At 39.5% G+C, this 17,346-nt stretch overlaps 1 protein-coding gene across 2 annotated transcripts in view; it reads left to right on the top strand.

Annotated features, from left to right (window-relative positions):
- The window catches only part of ASCC1 (activating signal cointegrator 1 complex subunit 1), a 49,467-nt gene that overhangs the window by 2,811 nt on the left and 29,310 nt on the right, over positions 1-17,346 (top strand). For both annotated transcript variants that reach the window (XM_083503217.1, XM_083503218.1), the window contains exons 3-6: positions 2,599-2,698; positions 3,031-3,128; positions 5,128-5,306; positions 16,922-17,058. In XM_083503217.1, coding sequence (XP_083359343.1) covers positions 2,599-2,698; positions 3,031-3,128; positions 5,128-5,306; positions 16,922-17,058 — 514 coding nt within the window. The remainder of the gene's footprint in view (positions 1-2,598; positions 2,699-3,030; positions 3,129-5,127; positions 5,307-16,921; positions 17,059-17,346) is intronic.

Raw genomic sequence — 17,346 nt, 5'->3', positions numbered from 1 at the left:
TACAATACAATACAATACAATACAATACAATTGTTGCTTTTTTTTGTTCCCTTTGTGCATGATGCCATGGCCTTTGGCTAGTGCAACAAAGTTTATGGTGATGATATGTCTTCGTACAAGGGGACTTCATCTCTTGCTACTCTGTTATATTCATAGGAAACACAGAGCTCTCTATGCCTGTGATTATTTGTTCCTTTAACTTTGAAAGCAAGCGCTTGCCTCTGCTTTTCTGGAAGTGTATGCAATTAGTCAGACTTTTACCAAAAGTCAATTGTCACCATTGATATCACAGTCTTAACTCACAGTTTGGAGTGGAATTCAGCACACTGCTGAAAAATGCCAACATTAGTAAGTTGTGTTGAATTGCTAAATATTTCACATTCTGTTATGGAGTGGGAGTTAAAGCTCTATTGTCAAGAGGCAACACTTGTTTTTGTGCCGAAGTTGGCTTGCATTTGAAACTACTGTTGTAGTCACTTTAACGGAAGCACCAGATGGGTTTCTGAGGAGCCATCCTGCCCTGAAGGGTGGGTGGGCAGAATAAGAAGCTTAGGCATGAATTCATGAGCAGAAAACATAAGGAGAAGAGAAACAGCAGAAAAGGAAAAAGAAAAGGGGAACAAGGTGGTAAATATCATGCTAGGTCAGAAGAATTGATGCAATGCACACCTGATCCTTATAATGTGTACACTTGGATCCAGAATGGATATATTCCCATTCACCTAGGCAACTGAACCAGCTGCTATCATACTTTTTGCATCTTGCTTCCCAATCCCTTTTCCTTGTGTTCCATGTTGTGTTCTTTAGAGGATAACCCTTAGGACAAGGAGTGTCTGAGGCAGGTAGTGGTAACAAGATTAAATTCCAGACCTAATAGAAAAAATAAAAATGACAAATTGCTGGGTCTGGATGGCATTCACCTGAGAGTTCTCAAGGAACTCAAATGTGAAGTTGTAGATCTTCTAACACTGTGAAGCATAGATGTCAACTTTCCCCCTTTTTAAGGGAAATTCCCTTATTCTGAATAGGATTCCTCACAAGAAAAGGGAAAAGTTGACAGCTATGCCGTGAAGTTGTAGATCTTCTATCCCTTAGACTAGCCTCCACATCTGGAAAGCTGCCAATGTAACACCAATTTTTTTAAAGGAATCTGGTGGGGGAGGGGGATCCTAAAAATTACAAGCCACTGGTGGCAAGTATTGTCAAAGAAAAAATAATTTGGCATATAGAATAATAAGCCTTGCTGAACAGAGACAGAAATCTCACCTTTTAGAGTCATTTGAGAGTGTCAACAAGCATATAGATTGGTGAGATCCATTTGACATAGTGTTGTTGGACTTTCAAAAAGCTTCCAACAAGGTACTTCACTGAAGATTCCTGAGTAAGTTTATCAGTTATGGAGTAAGAGGAAAGGTCCTCTTATAGATAAGGAATTGGTTAAGCAGCAGGAAGCAGAGTGTACATGTGCATTCACAACTATCTGAAATGTCTATGTGTGTATTGCACTATGAGTGTGCAAATGTCACTGTGCAACACTGCACATGTACAGACACACATTTCAGGCTGTATATTTTGGTTTGCTATAAACAATCAGTTTATAATATATTTGCCTCATTTTTTCCAGTGGCCTGCATCTTGAACACCCTTTCAGCAAATTACTCGCAGTTATTAGCCTTAGCTATAGTTCTTTCTTTGACAAACCACAGTGTTTATCAAATCAGTAACATACTGTAAATTAAATTTAAGGCGCTTTAAAATTCTGCATCATACAATGAATTTTTTTTTCCACCTTAACAAATCCGATGATGGTGAGAGTGGGATAACACAGAGGTTTGTGACATCTTTTGAAATTATATTTCTGGTTAGCTGAAAAATAGTTGCAGTGTTTTCTTACTGAGCTAAAAATATCCCATTTTCCAACATATTACAGTCACTGCTATTGAGAATAGAAGTCAATATCACTTTGCCTCAATTTTCAGCTTTTGGGTCCTGCATCTGTATCCACTGCTGTTCAGTGTTTTCTTAAATAAGCATTTGTATGAGGCCAAAAATTCAACATCTAGGAGAAAATTTTCTCCTACATCTCGGAGAAAAATAGATTTCCACAGGGCTATTCTGTAGATTATTTTCAATGAGAATATAAAAGAAGAAAGAAAGAAAGACCTCCAGTTGACAGCAACAGCTGCTTCCTGACGATGTCAGGAAGACTTAAAAGTTAGCATAATGGGTGGAAGCCATTGTAGTGTGAGTGGACTTCTGCTTATGTAATTGGATTTAACTTCCTTTCCTCCTCCTGCCAGCCCCCTCATAGGCCCCCAGATCTAGAGGATCCCAAAACCTTTGGTTTGTGAGGTGCAACAGGGTGGTGGTCAAGTCACATTTTGCAAACAGAAGTCTGTTTGTTATTTACCGTTTAGATCAGGCACCCCCAAACTCGGCCCTCCATATGTTTTTTGGGGACTACAACTCCCATCATCCCTAGCTAACATGATCAGTGGTCAGGGATGATGGGAATTGTAGTCCCAAAAACATCTGGAGGGCCGAGTTTGGGGATGCCTGCTTTAGATGAATAGTTTCTAATCTCTCCATACCTTGCAGGTCCTGAGGATTGTGCAGATGAACCCTGTGATGCCTTTGTGGTGGAAGAGACAGAAAGAGGCTACCAATGTGCTGTGGACATTCCCAGCCCACTATACAAGTAAGTCTGTGTGTGTATATTCAGAATTGCTAATCATGCAGCTAGAACAACAGAGGGGAAAGTCAGGTGTTCTCAGTCTTTATTATTGATTTTACAATTAGCTTTTGACAACTACTACTGGGAAATTTGGGATAAATTAGTTGCCGTAGCCTCACATTGTGGGGACTGTCCTATGCCTTGATCACCAGGAAACTGGTGCTTGTATTAGCATTTAGGATTCCAAAATGGGTAGGATGTTTAAGCTGTTAAAGTTTGGAACTACTTAATCATTTCTTTTTTAAAAAAACTATCACCGATTCCCTTTTCTGTTTTCCCACTGTATGCTTATATAGATATATAATAGGCAAAAAAGGAGAAACAAAGAAGAAAATAGAAACAGAAACCCGAACCTCTATCATTATTCCTAAGCCTGGAGTTGAAGGAGAAATTGGTGAGTTCTGGGTTTTGTAAAAATTTAAATGCCTTTAATTTTTATGCATGGGTCTGACATGGTGTGAAACTTAGAGATGATAAAGGCATCCTGGTAGTACTTGGAAAATAAATGTAAAAACTGTCATGAAGAATGAAATTAGCTGCCTCTATAATACTGAATTCAGTATAGGAAAGGTAATATGATGTCTTCATTGCAGAATGTCAAAGTAATTTGTGTGACTATGACTGAAGGGTGGCAATTATTACAATCCCGAGATGCCCATGGGATCTTGGCTTGGATCCCGAGATCCCATGGGCAGGTCCGTGCTCAGTGGATTCTGCCCTGATGGAAGAGGAACGGAGGCGATTTTGGCTGATTCTACCTGCAACCCTTGAAAATCTGTTCTGTGGTGTTGACAAATCCACTAGAAGAGTGTAGGAAGTAGCATGGGAGCTGAAGTGGATATAGGCAAAAATTGCCTCCCTCTCTTCTGCCATCAGAACCCCCTGCCTAATTAAAGACCCTCCTGCACATAGGAAAGGCTAGGTCCAAGCCACTGAAAGTATCTAGTAGTGAGCATGTCCTTCCATGCTGTGAAATTCCCTAATAAATGCCCACTATATTACACCAATTATTGCCTATTGCAGCTCATTTTTGCTCTCCCCCAGCTGCTTTTGTCCACTTAAGTCTTGGTTGAGGCCACTCATGTATTCTTTTTTGTGTCCAAATAGCTGCTTATCCCCTCACTATCTCCTACATCTTTCTGGGTATAGGAAAAATTAAGCCACCTTTTAGAACTATGGGCTCTTTACTCTTTTATTCTAGTCCTTGTTTCACTTACTGCCTTCCTGGCATTTGCTGCCTCCTCCATATATTATCTGTCTGCTTATCTGTCTCCTGAGGCTTCTGGGAATAGTCTTTCTGTACTTGCCTTCTCCTTTGCTACAACTCCAGACAATTGCTTTCTTTCCGCATTCCAAGCTCTTTCATGCACACCCAGAACAGGATGCACAAAAACGGGTTTTGAGCATGTTTGTATTAGGTTTGTTTGTATTACTGTTTTGGTGTTGATTTGAAGACTTTCAGTAACTGAATCTTCACTGCAGTTGGCCCACCTACGGTCATTTTAACTGAAAATAAGGAATGTAGAAGCACAGTGTGAACACATTTTAAACAGACTGAAGAGGGTCAAATTCTTTAATTCCACTTATGGTATTGCCAAAAAGTAATCTTGTGGATCTAATGTTAAGGCTATCATTGTTGGTTGCATCCTGTTATTCTAAAAGAGGGAACTACATTTTTCTCTTCGTATTTATGCTTTGCATAATTGTGCAGAGTCAGGTACCATGGTTAGCATGACTTTTTTTTTAAGAACCAGACATGATTGAATGCTTGCTATCCATTTATTTATTTCCCTCCCCTTAATTACCGGTATACTTTCTGCATGTAACATTAGATATTTATTTTCCACACAATACACTTTATTCATAAAGTGTATGGACTGCTTTTACACAAATCATTGCACAGTAATAACAGTAACACACATGAAAATCTCTTTGGCTAAAACGAGCCACAAAACTCTGCAGTGCACCCATAATGTGAACTGAAAACCTCAAATGTTTCCAGAGGAAGTAGAATCAGTTATTATAACAAAGAGACTCAAAAATAGTCTACTTTGATAAGAGAGAAAGTCCTGGCAATATCAATAGGTATACATAAATAAATACAAACCTGTATCAGGAGAAATAAAAATTGTATGAACTAAAGGGCAGAAACATTTTAATGGTTAGATTCTAGTAATACATAAATATTAATATATTAAAACCAGGGAGCTTCATCTCACACTTTAAAAACACTAGTTTGATAGTAACACTGACCTGTGTATTCATCCGAGATAGCTCTCACCTTGTTAGGAAGTGGCTTTCTAGTACAGTGGAAAATCTTATTAATTCTAAACTTTTGTGAGCACATGTAGCAAGCTGTCATAAATCCTGTCTTCTGTTTTGCTTGTTTCCAGTGATCACAGGACAACACCGGAATGGTATTATTTCAGCTCGAACGCGAATTGATGTTCTTGTGGAGAGCTTCCGCAAGAAGCAACCCTTCACACACTTTCTGTCATTTGCACTCAACCAACTTGCAATCCAGGAAAAGTTTCTACAGTTCAAAGAGGAGGTGTTGGAGAAGTGCTCAAACGTAAGTTGCCATGATAATACTCATAAATAATCTGAGTTTAAAAAATAAGTAGAGAATGTTGCAAAATGCTACATGAGCTTGTCTAGATTGGGAGACACATTAAAAATATGTAACAACACTATTACCTGAGATGATATACTCAACGTTAGCAATATGGTGGGATAATAAGTATGATGATAAGCCATGAGAGATCATAGAAATACAATTTGTATTTTGTCCCTGGAATTCGCACATTATAAAGATAAAATCCAGGATTTCCCCCATTGAAGCTGCCCACATCCTTTAGTGATGAAGAAGTGAAAGATGTTTCCCTTACTAAAGCAAGTATTTCCCCAGCACTGGCACCTTGCTACTTCCAGGACCTCTAAGCTAAGTTCTGTGGCCTGTCTGTGCAGAAGGGGTCAGAAGTGCGTCCAGTTTACACGGAGTCACATTCAGAAACTGTGTAGTGTTCCTCAAATGTTGGTATTCCTGGAAAAACAGACTTATATATAGAGTATAAGTTATATATAAACTAAATTTTAAGAAAATCCCTAAAAGTTACAGACAAACCAGTCCTTTTATTATCTATTATCTATTATCTATTATCTATTATCTATTATTTATCTATATATCTGAAGATCAGTAAGTCTCACAATATATTTATGGCACACTATTTTCATTTCATGTTGAATAGTATTGGCACCTTTCTGGTGAAATTCTGTGTGCAGCCAGATAAAAAACAACTTCAAACTACTGATACTCTATTCTGAGAAAATAATTTGATAGTGCATCAGAATGTGTGACTCCAGTATTTTATGAGGGTTTAATTGGATTCCTTGAAATCTGACAACATAATCCCCTTTGTCAAAATTCATAGTCTTCACATTTTTAAAACCTAGAATTAAGTCACTGCAAGAGAGACTGAAGTCTGTGAGGTACATTATTTTTTCCACACTTTTCTCTAAACTCTGTTGTATAAAATACACAGCTGCTAGTTAGTAGGAAAAAAACATACTGCTTTCGCATATGTCTCTCATTCATTTCATGGTCAGTTATCCCACCCTTATGTCACTTTATCTCACAGTGGGATGTGCCAGAAAGCAATATTTGCAAACCTATGCTTTGTAGCACGTTATGAAAGTATATACAGCTGTGCAAAGCAGCGGGTGAGCTTTTAGGATGCTTAGAACCTGAATATGGTGCTAGTTATGGAAGCTGTATGTGTTTGTTCTTGCTGCTTTTTTCAGCTTCAAAATAGAGCAGTCAGTTAATGATGTCTCTATTCAAATGAGGCTGATTAACAGCCATGTTATTTAAAAAATGGAATAATATCAGGTGTTGAGATTAGCATTTCTGCTGGTTGTTGAGCAATGGTACGGAATCTTTCCCTTTCACTATAATAGTTACCATGGCAACCGAACATCCATCATTTATATTGCTGTAGTCTCATGCGTCTGTATATGCTGCAGATAACTCTTCCTCTTTTTTGCTTCATTAGAAAATTAAGGGTGTATTAAAATGTGAAAATTAATAAGCATTGTCCATCTAAGCTTTTACACTGAGCAGACAACTTGTACTGAAGATCAAGGAATATTTATATTTATTATAAGTTATTTTTATACAAACCACAGATTTCTTTCTCAGAGGAAAGCTATGGTTGCCTTAACAACATCAGAATAACAGCAATTATAATCAAAATTCATAAAAATATCATCCCAGATAACATGGAAAATAAATCTAACACAAATAAGTTGAAATCAAGATGCCTGCTTGAACAGAAAATATATAGCTTGCCTTCTGAAAGAATAAAAGTTTGAATACAAGTGTACAAGTTTAATTTGCCCTGGCAGATGTCTCAGGGGACTAAGTTTTCTCATCAAAGCATCACAGCAAAAAAGGACCCTGCCCTTACTGATTTTATTTCTCAAGTAGCTTCTGCTACTTGCAGCTTGTGGGTTTGTCCCTTTGTTAGTGTCAGTATTTTTATATAGCACAATCAGAGTGCCTAACACTTTACAGAACAGATGAGGCAGGTTCCTTCTCTGATGAGCTTACAATATAAAGTTCAGTTGAAGACAGGGCAGGAGAAATAGGGGTGAGCAAGGAGGCAATGTGCGATTGTGTTGGTTTCACATATTTAGGTTAAGTTGCAGGCTGATTTCCATTAGGGCCCTCAAACTGTTAAAGCAGGAAGGATGAAGCATGTTTAAGACAACTAAAAACTAACAGAAGTTGTTGTGAACAAGTGAGCATATAATTCTAGTAGCATATAAATCAAAAGCAGTGAATGTAATGATATATGCCCAAATAAAGTCAGAAAGATGGAAAGCGCAATTTGATCAAGGCTTTAATTATTGAGTAAATCAAGTACAGTACAGTGGTACCTCAGGTTACAGATGCTTCAGGTTACAGACGCTTCAGGTTACAGACTCTGCTAACCCAAAAATAGTACCTCGGTTTAAGAACTTTGCTTCAGGATGAGAACAGAAATCACACGGCGGCGGCAGCAGGAGGCCCCATTAGCTACACTGGTATCTCAGGTTAAGAACAGTTTCAGGTTAAGAACAGACCTCCAGAGTGAATGAAGTTCTTAACCCGAGGTACCACTGTACTTGTATTACATCCTCAAATTAAATTTCCAAATTAGAACAAACAAAGCCATGACCAGCTTTAGTCCCTTGAAAAAGACTATTCCATTGATTGTATTGCAACAATTGATTATTGCCTTCTGAAATGTTTCTGAATAATGACCACCAGGCGGACATACCATAACAAATTGTCATATGTAAACTTCTGTGAAAAGACTGCTTAAAGGTTGGGGAATGAATATTGAAGTTCTGGGGCTCAAAGAAGGCAATAAATCTGATTGGAACAATTGCTGTCCAATTAGCCTGTTAGACAGACAACAGCTCAAGACTCCACCAGTTTCTTTACCAGTAAGTTGCAAGATTGGGCCAATTTAAACAACATAATTTCAGAAGAGCCGGTGGTGTTCAGGAAAGAGAATGTTGTACTAAATCACCCAATTAGCAGATATACTAAATATACAAAAAAACCCATAATTTGTAGCTTTTCATGATGTGCCTCCGCCGCTTGTCAGGATCAACTGAAATAAACTGTTGTTGTTGGCCTTCATTACAAAAATCATACAGATACTGCAAATGCCATATAATCAGATTTGGGGATACATATCACAAATGGTTATTTGATGGGTGTCATCAAATTAGGTCACAGCTTTAATTATTTGGAGGTTGAATTTTCAGAAAGAGGTACCTACAATTAAGTATGGGGTGGGTATGCAGTAGGGAGTGCCTTCTAAATAAGGCACTCTCAGTTCCTCAGTGAAATCTCCCTTGTCTCACCTTCTGCCTCCGTTATTTGCAGCCAAGATCTCCATCCTCCCCTTTCTGCTTTTAGGCAAGGGTAACAGGTAAAGAGGAGCAGAGGCAGTTTATGGTAGTGTGACCTATGTAGTGGCACTGGGAACCACAAGGCAGGGAGCGCCACAACAATGCTGTAGAAGCCAGAGGCAGGGGCACCAAATTTTAGTGTCACACAGGGCACTGCTGAAATCTGAGAACCCAAAGTCTGCTACTGAAGGGGAGTGGTGGAATTGCTTGCCTGTTTAAGTCTTCTATCAAGTACTCACCTTTAAGAGTGTTAAAAATGCCTTGATATCTTCACACGTTACCCTTTCTTTTGTTAAAATTAAAAGAAAATCTCACCTGTTGAAGTATATATGAAGAAGTTAAGATCTGGGGTTTGATGGTGATAGAAGAACTGGAAATAATCTTGGCCACAATTTTCAAAAGTTCTGTACTTAGTACTCTCCTGATACATTGACAGTATGCATTGGATAGAGACAGGATTTATGCCTGAAGTTTTTGTAATGCCATTTTTTTATGTATTGCTGTAAATTTCGAAATGGATAAAAGCACATTACCAAGAAAATATTTCCTGGGGGGGAAATAATAAATCTGGAAATAGCTGTAGATCCAAGTACAAACCTAAAATGCAGATAATTTAATATTGGTTCCCAGAATCTAAGCAAATGGAGCCCAGACCAGGGCAAATAAAATAAAAAAATTAAATAGGCAGAAGGCTCATTTATCTAATCAAGCCATAGATTCTATGTAACACTGCCCCATGGTTTATTTAGCATTATGTGAATGGTCAGAAGTGAGTGTTGGGCTTGTGACCTACTCAACCCCTCTTTCGTTGGTGCAGTTGTGAGGAAGAGCTTAGTGGTATCCACTTACTGGTTTAAACTAATAAGAGTCTTTCATTTTATCTGAAATGGGAACTCTAGTTAGTTTAAACTGTGGTTCGATGAAATGCGACATCATCACAAACTGGTTTGAAAGTGTCTTGCTGCAATTAATAAACCATAGTTTAAACTCACAGCAGTTAGTAATTTTGGGCCATAACAACAAACTGTAGTTACTTTAAACTAGGAATCAGGTGTTTCCAATCTTCTTGCTGCCTTTGGAGAAATCACCTTTAAAATGAGTTTACTGAGACAGGGTTTCCTTTATATACAATAGATGAGCTTACTGTGCGCATGGGGCTAGGTTTGAAATACAGTGGTACCTCTGGTTAAGAACTTAATTTGTTCTGGAGGTCCGTTCTTAACCTGAAACTGTTCTTAACCTGAGGTACCACTTTAGCTAATGGGGCCTCCCGCTGCCGCCGCACGATTTCTGTTCTCATCCTGAGGTAAAGTTCTTAACCCGAGGTACTACTTCCGGGTTAGCGGAGTCTGTAACCTGAAGCGTTTGTAACCCGAGGTACCACTGTACTAAGTACAGTTTCTGGTAGATGGCATCTGACAGTTACTAAATCGCATGAGACTGCCATAAGTGAAAGTAGGCCCTGTTATAGATTGTTAACAGATTGTAAAAATGGCACTTCCAACTGGCTGGCTGGGTGGAAGTTCTTGGTCGCTTGTTGGATGGAAAAGGTGGTCTTCCTGGCATCTCTCCCTAAACCTCTTTCAAGGGCTTATGGGCCTTGCTCAGTGGAGGAGGATGTGGAATGGAGGGCTGAGAGTGGAAGGGGGAATCCCAAAATCAGCAGAGGTACCTTCCATGCCATAGATTATTTAAGCTACTATGATGATAAAGTTACTATGGTCTCCCGAGTTCTTTTAAATCATGAGTGAGGAATTGGTGGTTCTCCAGATTTGGTTGGACTACAACTATCACCATCCCTGACCATGAGCTATTTTGGCTGTTTAAAATATAACTTCCATGTTGAAATAAGAATGTTCATGAAACTAACATTTTTATTTGTAGTTATTTTTTCCTGTAATGTAAGTATGAAGAAAACATTGTCGGGGAAAGCCTCAGCAGCCTTATTCTCAATTTTCTCTTTCCTTCAAATTTTAATTTCCTTCATCTGTTTCTAAGCCTTCAACCTTTAGTATTTCCCACTATATGGAACAATTATGGTTATTTATAGGGTTATAAAGGCTTGCCATTACTTTGTGTCCAGCAGAGGGCAGTGCTAGGAAGGCAGCAGTAGTGGATATCTGAAACTCAGTATTTTAAGAGTCTGATGCGCGACTCCTACACATGAATGTGAAACAAATGATATTGGTTTAAATGGAATGTGCTTCCATTATAAAAAAAAAAGGTTCTTAGATGTTGGATAGTATATTCAGTTTTGAATATACTGCCCTTACCAGCCTATCCAGGGAGTTCCTCAACAGCTTTGGGGAGGGAAAATGTGAGACTTAAGTGGCTCAACAAGAATTGGCTACCCAGACTTGCATGAGCAAAAATGCTTTCTGCCATTGTTGGATGAAACCCATCAGCACACGCTGTCTCTTCTCAGTGCATTTACTTAGCTCCATAGTTCTGATGAACTTTTAGGCTAACTTTGATTCTGGGACATTTCTCATGATTCTGGGCAAATTATTCCTTGGCAAACATGAGTAGTTATCCCACATCAAAAATAAACAATCGAACTTAAAATTGAATTGGAAATGGCTTGTGGGCGGGAAGGAAATAAACAACTACAGTCATATCTTGGGATAAATACGCTTCAGGTTGAGCGCTTTCGGGTTGTGCTCCACGGCGACCCGGAAGTAACAGAGTGCGTTACTTCCGGGTTTCGCCGCTTGCACATGCTCAGATGGTCAAAATGACATCACACACATGCGCGGAAGTGGCGAAACGCGACACACAGATGCGCTGTCGCGTCTTACGCTCTGTTCACATCCCGAGGTGCCACTGTATCGGATTTTAAGAAGACATTTGAAGGCAGCCCTGTTTAGGGAAGTTTTTAATGTTTGATATTTATCACATTATTATTATTATTATTATTATTATTATTATTATTATTATTCTGTTGGCAGCTGCCCAGAGTGGCTGGGAAACCCCAGCCAGATGAGCAGGGTATAAATATTATTATTATTATTATTATTATTATTATTATTATTATAGTTAAGAGGTTTCTTTTTCAGAGCAGGCAAGTATCTAAGCCGAATTATAAGGGCTGTGAAAGCTAGAGCATCTTTTTAGCTTCTGGTGGAGTTCTAAATTCAGTTTAGCATTTCAAGAGTGAGCCCCAGAGTACAACTCATCCTACAACAATATAAAAACTGTGACCCTAAGTACACACATTGAGAAGAGGCAGAATGCACTGGACTACTGGGTACTTCATACTTTAGTAATTTGATTGTGCTTATGGATACATTGTGTTCTGCTTCTACCATATGTGCAGACCTATTACAGACAATTGCTTTTTAAATGAAATCTAACCACTATTTGCATAGATAATAATATCTAATTACATTGTCCTTCTGTTACATGAAGCAAGCTGAGTTTGCACCAATGTGTCCAGCTGAATTGAATGTTCGTCTTCTCTGAGGCATTAATAATAACAGTGATAGTATGGTACCAACATTATACATTGCATTTTATGGTATACAAGAGGACTGCTTTAACTGTTTGGTGGCCATCAAAGATTTCATTGGGTTTATGCACACACAAGGCACAATCCCATAGATAGTAATAGAAAGTCATTGTACACATGTGGCTCTGAACCATTCCAATCACTTTATATCCCTTTGTTGCTTTATCACAATATAACTGATGCATTTATTGCTAGAAACTTATATCTAAGAAAGCTTAGAAAAAAATTGTGACAAGTATCTGAGAAGTAATCTCGTGTTAATGGTAGCTTTCCATTATAATGTGGAGGCTCCAAATTAGTTTGTGTCAAGTTAAATGCTGAAAGAAAATAGAATTTAGATACAGTGGTACCTCGGGTTACATACGCTTCAGGTTACACACTCCATTAACCCAGAAATAGTGCTTCAGGTTAAGAACTTTGCTTCAGCATAAGAACAGAAATCGGGCTCTGGCGGCACGGTGGCAGAGGGAAGCCCCATTAGCTAAAGTGGTGATTCAGGTTAAGAACAGTTTCAGGTTAAGAACGGACCTCCGGAATGAATTACCGTAAGCACTTAACCCGAGGTACCACTGTATACAGCTTGTAAATCTGGTTTAATCCAGATTTTTGTGAGTGAACTTTCTTCCCTAACTTTGCTTTACTTAAGAGTTGTTCTTGTTATGTACTGAAGTTCTCACCCTGGGCCACCCTGGGATACTGTAGATAGTTATGCAAATGAAGGATCGAAAGTGACGTTCAGTGATTGGATAGTTTTAGAAAGTTGTTACTGGAGCTCTATATAAGCAGGCTGACTGAGCCCTTCAGTTCAGTTCTGTTCCAGCTTACAAATAAAGAGCTGCTTTGGAGAAATCGCTGTGTCGTCTGCTATGTCTACCCACAACTTAACAGTTCTAGATATGCTTCTGACTCGCTTTTTTATTATTGTTGTTGTTTCTGCTGCTGTTAGGATGCTCAAGTACAACAGGGGTTGTTTGAAGATATTGCTGGGTGCAGATGTAAAGGAAAAATCAATGCAATTCAATGGCACTGCATTGATTACTAAATAGTAAATTATGAACTGGGAGTTTGAACAAGTAATTTAAAGGCTCTTTGTCTTAAAGCAGGCAAGCATCTAAGCAAAACAGCAAGGGCTCAGCAAGCTAGAGCAGCCTGTTGCAACTTTGCTGCAGGCTTTTATTGGGAAAAGTCCACTCAGAAGCGTCATGGGGTTAAATTGTTAATATTAAAACACATTTGCAGAACAATCCTAACCCCCAACCTCCACTGCTGGGATGCATTTAGGGTATGGGGAGGATTTTCCTTCTGTCTGTCTCTGACCATCAACAATGTGAGTTGTTGACATGCTATGACTAGTGGTGTTCCCGTTGGTGGTAGTCAGTTTAAGGGCTCAATATGGGGTGGAATGGCAGTGGAGTGAAGTTGGACAAGCCATGAGTTTTCTGGACCCTGAATTGGTCCAGCAGCTAGGGAGGGACTTGCTCCAGGTCTCTCTGCTGTTGTCACATGAAGCTGGCACAGCATAAATTAGGTGAAATACTCCTTCCCTTTCCTCCATGGCCAGTGTGAGCAGCAGAACTTCAGATGTGGTGGCAGCTCTCCTTCTCTGTTCAGCCTGCTATTCCCTTGCCCGGAATTAAGATTGCGCCTTCAGGTAAGGAGTAAGATCCATTGAACTCAGTAGGTCTTACTTCTGGGTAAACCTACTTAGGATTGTTCTGTTTATACCAGGCATCCCCAAACTCGGCCCTCTAGATGCTTTGGGACTACAACTCCCATCATCCCTAGCTAACAGGACCAGTGGTCAGGGTCCCAAAACATCTGGAGGGCCGAGTTTGCCTATGCCCAATTTAGACCACAATCACTAGAGCTCTGAAATGTAGTAAAAGATGAGAAGCAGTTGGTTTGATATTTGCAGATAATTTATAGGAAGGAGTTATGGATCTTCTCTGCTATTAATGGGGCTTCCTCCTGCGAAGCTAGTTCAGGTGTTTCCTAGTGATGTGCAGCATCAGAATACGAAGCTGTCAGAGCATGTAAGATACCACTGATTCCTGGAAAGCTGTAGAGAAGAAATTCAGCTGATTAGGTTGCTGGTAATTATAACATGAAATCTCCTTTCCCCTCCCCCATGGGATTAGATTGAATATGCCTCTTTTCCTAAAAGCTGCTTATTTATTGTGTTAATATATTTTGTGCACATCATATCTGTGAGCATTACAGAAATTAAAATGAACTGCTGTCAACAGTTGGAACATAACAAACCTGCCCCCTGCTGCCTCCCCAGCTTCTGAGGCTCCCTGTGTTCATTATGGACTAAATGGCTTCTGGGGCTTGTCCCATATTTGAAGAGAAAGCTCATAAGTACAACCACTTTGTCTTTGCAGTATATCCTAAATAAGCTTTCATGCAGAAGAGAATGAGGACCTTTTTCAGCTTTGTTTTTGTACCAGTTGGCAGAATGGAAAGAATGGGAGAGAGAGAGCTTTTGTTCTCAGCTGCTTTGAGCATTCCCATTGAAAGGTGGAATTGACATTAACTGAATTGAATTGAATATTATCAATTTGGCCTCCTTTGTCTGTGAGGGCCTGGAAGGTAGGAGTGACGGTAGTAACGCTTTCCCAATAACATGGGCAGCATTGATAACGGATTCCTAGCTCTGTCTGCAGATTATTGCCCATGTTCAGTGAGTCTTGGAGTCTGCAGGATCATAACTGGAGTCATAAGATATGGAACAATACAATGGTTTGTTTAAAGCAGTCTTTGCCAACCTGGTTCTGTTCAGATGTTTTGGACTGTAACTCCCATCAGGCCTGTCCATTATTGCCTTGCTATCTGAGGTTGATGGGAATTATAGTCCAAAACATCTTGGGGACACCAGGTTGGCATAGACTGCTGTGGAACTTTCTGTTTCTGGAAGATTTCAGCGAATGATTTAAAAGTTTCTGTGTATAAAGGTGGCTGACAAAACTCAAATTGGAGCAGTCTTTCTAAAAGCTTAGAAACAAGAAAAAGCCTTTGTCAAACTTCTACTATTCAGGGATCAAGACCTCTGCGTTCCTCATACTTGGATCTATTTTTACACTGAATAGATATGCTATAGTGATTCCTGACTCTTGGAGGATTTAGGGCCCTAAATCAATGTTCTTGGTCTTTCTTCCAGTTGGTATATTTCTTCCAGTTGGTACAGTTCATTCACTGTTGAAAATTCATTTCCCCGTGTAGATAGTGTTTAAAGCCCTAAATGACTTAGGCCCCAAATAGCTGAAAGACTGCCTCCTTCTCTACAGATCCTCTCAGGTGTTAAGATCGGGGGGGGGGGGTCCTGGTAGTTCTGCCACCCTCAGAAATTCAGGGGGCAGTGGCCTGGGGAAAGGGCATTCTCTCCGTGGCAACCCCTAAGGTGTGGAATTCCCTCTTCACAGAGATACAACTGGTGACTTCACTATACAGCTTTCAGTGAATGCTGATGACACGCCAATTCACCCCGGCCTTTGGCACCTGAAATGTGTGTTTCCACCCTATTCTGTGACTATTATTTCTTTTTAACATTTTTAATACCAAATTTTAAATTGTTACTGTTGTGGGACCTGCTGATGAAGGGTTGGTAATACATTTAGTCATCATAATTCCAGGGTCCTTGTGTGGCCGAGCCCCCTGCTACTCCAACGCTTCCTGCATCACCCGGTGTCTCCTGCCATGCACTGTCATCTGACACACATGCGCCCCAGCCTTGCTGGTGCCACGCCTAGCCACGGCATATAGCTATTCCAGTGTGATACATATTGCTAGCAGCTCCCATGTGTGCAGCACATAGGCAGGCATCAAACAAGATGAGAGTAACATGAGAGTAAGGGTGTGTTGATTCTACAGCCTGCATCACTGTATATGTGGCCGGGGAGTAGCAAATGATCTGCCACTTTGCTCCTTCAAAATAAGACTTGCATATAAGAAAGGGAGTCATTAGCTGGCCCCCTGCTGTGCAGCATCACTTGGGTTTCTGAAATGTAAAAATTAACAATGTGGTTGAATGGAGACAAGACAATTACCTGTAGGGAAATTACCTTTTCTAAAGCAGCTATGAAGATAAGAGCTAACTGATTTTAAAATGCAGCAGCCAGCAAAATGTAGGAAATTATGTAATGTAATTTGAATACATTTATCTGGGCATTTTTTAGTTTGCTGTTTTTTAAAAAAATAATATTTCCTATTTGTTGCTATTGCCATGTTATTATATGACTTTAATTTTGCATGTCACCCATTTTGAATTCTGATCATCAGACGTTCTACTTCAAAAATCTGGAGTTGGTTAATACCTTTCTCAGAAGCAAGCAAAACATTACAAAAAGTTATTGAGTTCTCAAGAATTCTTCAATTAGGCAAGATGTTACACAAAATAGGGGATTGGGAGAGAAGGAAAAAGAAATAAAGTAAAATTGGGCTGGATGTTTAGCTATGAGGTTACCTTGAAGACTCAGTTACAAGATGGAGATAGCAGTTGAATAAGTCTCCCTAAGATGCTACAGGTACCTGGTTACAAATCTGTGAGATTGGAATAAAGAACCAATAGCTGCTCCACATTTTTTAGAACATAAAGCCTCGCTTGTAATAGAGATCTACTCTATACCTTAAAAGCGACACAGATTCATAGATATGCAAAAGTAAAGAGAAACATGAATTTCTGATGTCACTCAATGAATTTCTCAATGTTTCTACAGGACTATGGTGTCAGTAGTAGCCTGTTCCAGAACCCTGCCAAGCTCCATCTGACTATTGGGACGCTGGTACTCCTGAATGAACAGGAAATCCAGAAAGCCCAAGAACTCCTACAGAGGTGTAAAGAAGACTTTGTTGAGTGAGTAAATTGAAAGCACTTGGGATGCCATAATCCAGCTGCAGCACTCAAAAAGAAGTACTGGTTCTAGGGCCAGGGTAACTTAGAGGGGTGTGGGGTATCCCAGCTTGCAGCAGTTCAGCAAACCATTATTAGGAGTAAATGAAAAGCCTACACAAAACAATACAAGGACCTAATTGCACTTTGTTCTTGATATAAACCATTTAGAAGCATCTCTTTGCTTGCAATCTTATTATAACCTAGCATTTCTCTCTCTCTTACAGTAGCTGGTTTTATTTGTACATGAAC

The sequence above is a fragment of the Podarcis liolepis genome, assembly GCF_965112155.1.
Source record: "Podarcis liolepis genome assembly, chromosome: 5".
In the NCBI taxonomy this organism is placed as follows: domain Eukaryota; kingdom Metazoa; phylum Chordata; class Lepidosauria; order Squamata; family Lacertidae; genus Podarcis; species Podarcis liolepis.
Note: the sequence above shows the minus strand (reverse complement) of the source record. Positions and strands in the feature narration are given on the sequence as shown.